This window comes from Opisthorchis viverrini (genome assembly GCF_000715545.1).
Source record: "Opisthorchis viverrini unplaced genomic scaffold opera_v5_86, whole genome shotgun sequence".
Lineage (NCBI taxonomy): Eukaryota > Metazoa > Platyhelminthes > Trematoda > Opisthorchiida > Opisthorchiidae > Opisthorchis > Opisthorchis viverrini.
Window position 1 is genome coordinate 28,430 of NW_008751742.1, and position 2,015 is coordinate 30,444.

General features: G+C 45.3%; 1 protein-coding gene across 1 annotated transcript in view; it reads left to right on the forward strand.

The window, feature by feature from the left end:
* Positions 1–2,015, forward strand: part of T265_13624 (hypothetical protein) — a gene marked incomplete at both ends in the record, with an annotated part of 18,497 nt that overhangs the window by 15,179 nt on the left and 1,303 nt on the right. The window contains one exon of the mRNA XM_009169779.1: positions 1,018–1,116. Coding sequence (XP_009168043.1) covers positions 1,018–1,116 — 99 coding nt within the window. The remainder of the gene's footprint in view (positions 1–1,017; positions 1,117–2,015) is intronic.

A 2,015-nucleotide genomic window follows, 5' to 3' on the forward strand; every position in this document is an offset into this window, starting at 1 on the left:
ATATATATTCCGTTCAGCAGCCATGACCAACCATTGAGGTAGCCAGGTGAGGGAGGGGCTTGCATGTTGTTGCAGACCTGATTCTATCCTGGTTACAAAAACGATCCGAATCTACCACTACCCTTGGACATGGTGCGGTTTGTTCGGAAGTAGCTACCGTATTCAGAATGACCTTGCCCTAAGAAATCCCCTGAAGTGGTTAGTCTAAAAAGCCTTTGTTTCATGAGGTGATGGCGTTCTCTGCTAAGAGTTCATGGCTGGTTGTTCGATAATCGCCACTTGGTGCGGATTGACGGATTATGTTTTAGCCTGCGTGCATACCACAAATTGTCTGGCGGTGACTGCTGACGGAACTGTTCGAGAATAGTCACCGGGAGGAACCACGTTCGGCAGAAAGTATCGTAATTCGGCATGCTTCATGAATTAAAGTTTGATGCTCACCCCCTACCCTTAGTGAGGTAGCAGTGTAGCTGATGACTTAAAGTTTCATTCCACCTAGCCAGCCCATTTCGATCAGCCATATGATATGACCTGGCAACGACGCATGAAAGCCCGGACCAGCAAACACCTATTGTCTTCCTGTATCGAGACCTATGAACGAGTTGATACCGACAAACAACCTAATCACGCTAGCAGTGGTGCGCATGCGTCAAGTTTATCGCTTTCATTTCGAAGCCGCCCCGATTCTTCCAACATGAATTAAATTGAAGGATTCGAAGTCATCGTATCCACCCCTTCATTGCCTCTAATGCATGGCCGTTCTCCTAGCATCTCTCCCCATCCACGCTGGGCCAAACTCCAGCATCTTGAACTAACTTACGTTTACACAGCATTCATTGTCAAAAGACCAAATTGTACTGGCTTTTGCCACCTTTAAGGCAGGATCGAAATCGGTTATTGTAGGCGATGGTCACTGTATCAGGGCTCTTCTGTACTTTGATATAATTACCATAAATTCGCACCCGTTATTTATGTTTGGTTTGTTTGAGCCAACATTTTCTCACCGTTTTTCTGTAGGGTTATCTAGTGAAACGTGGAGGCCCTCTTTTGACGAACTCACCCTTCTCCCTCACATCAGTTCTGTGGTCCCACTTTCCACCAAAGTCGGTGGTCGTCGTAAGTGTATACTTAGCGTATCTTGTTTTTGATACTCAAACTTGAGTTTCAACCGCACCCGCTTGATATGACTAACTCGGCAGGCCGTTTTCCCCGAAGATTGATAGCGTACGCACTCATCGGTTAGTAGATAATTTGCCCCGAGGTAGGGTTGGTTGGAATGCGTAAACAGGATCATTTAACCGGGACGCAGAACACCCCTTTATGAAGAGATATTCTCATCGTAGTGCAACAGTTTTCCCACCTCACTGACTCATTGAACTTTGCTGGATGATGCCAGCGTAGAGTCCTTATAGTTTTCTCTACAAGGTCTGACAAGTTCAGTCTCCTGGACATCTAGCCTAGGTGTTGTAACATGTTTGGCGACTTGTACCCTAAAGGCCTTCTGACATTGTGTCTATGTTAGGGAGCTTCGTTAGTATCTCAACCCATTTACACGCATGAAATATGCAAAAGTATACTCATGCCAAGTCGTTGATCCATTTGATAATGTATATCGGTTGTAGGTACGTCAGAATTAACCAGTCACATGCTATTCTTCACACTTGTCGCTTTCTTCCCGCTGTTGAGATATTGTTCTCCCGTTTTTTTATCGCCATCTTTAACATGGGAACCCTCAAACAAATAGACGAACAAGCTGTCATCGTGCGCACTCTGGATGCTTAACGTATGTGCAGACCTTCGCTAAACTCCTGAAACTCAAATGCTAGATGCGACTGGAGTGATTGAGCCAACACTGTTTGCACGAAAAAAATATCTAGATATTAGCGAATATACAGTCATCTGCAAACTAATTTGGTTCTTTCGAGAGACTCACCTGGAACCCAGCTGAATCTCTCGTTTATGATGTTCTCAGGCAACTGAATGTGCTGCACCAGGCCGCCTCATGTTTCAGTCGC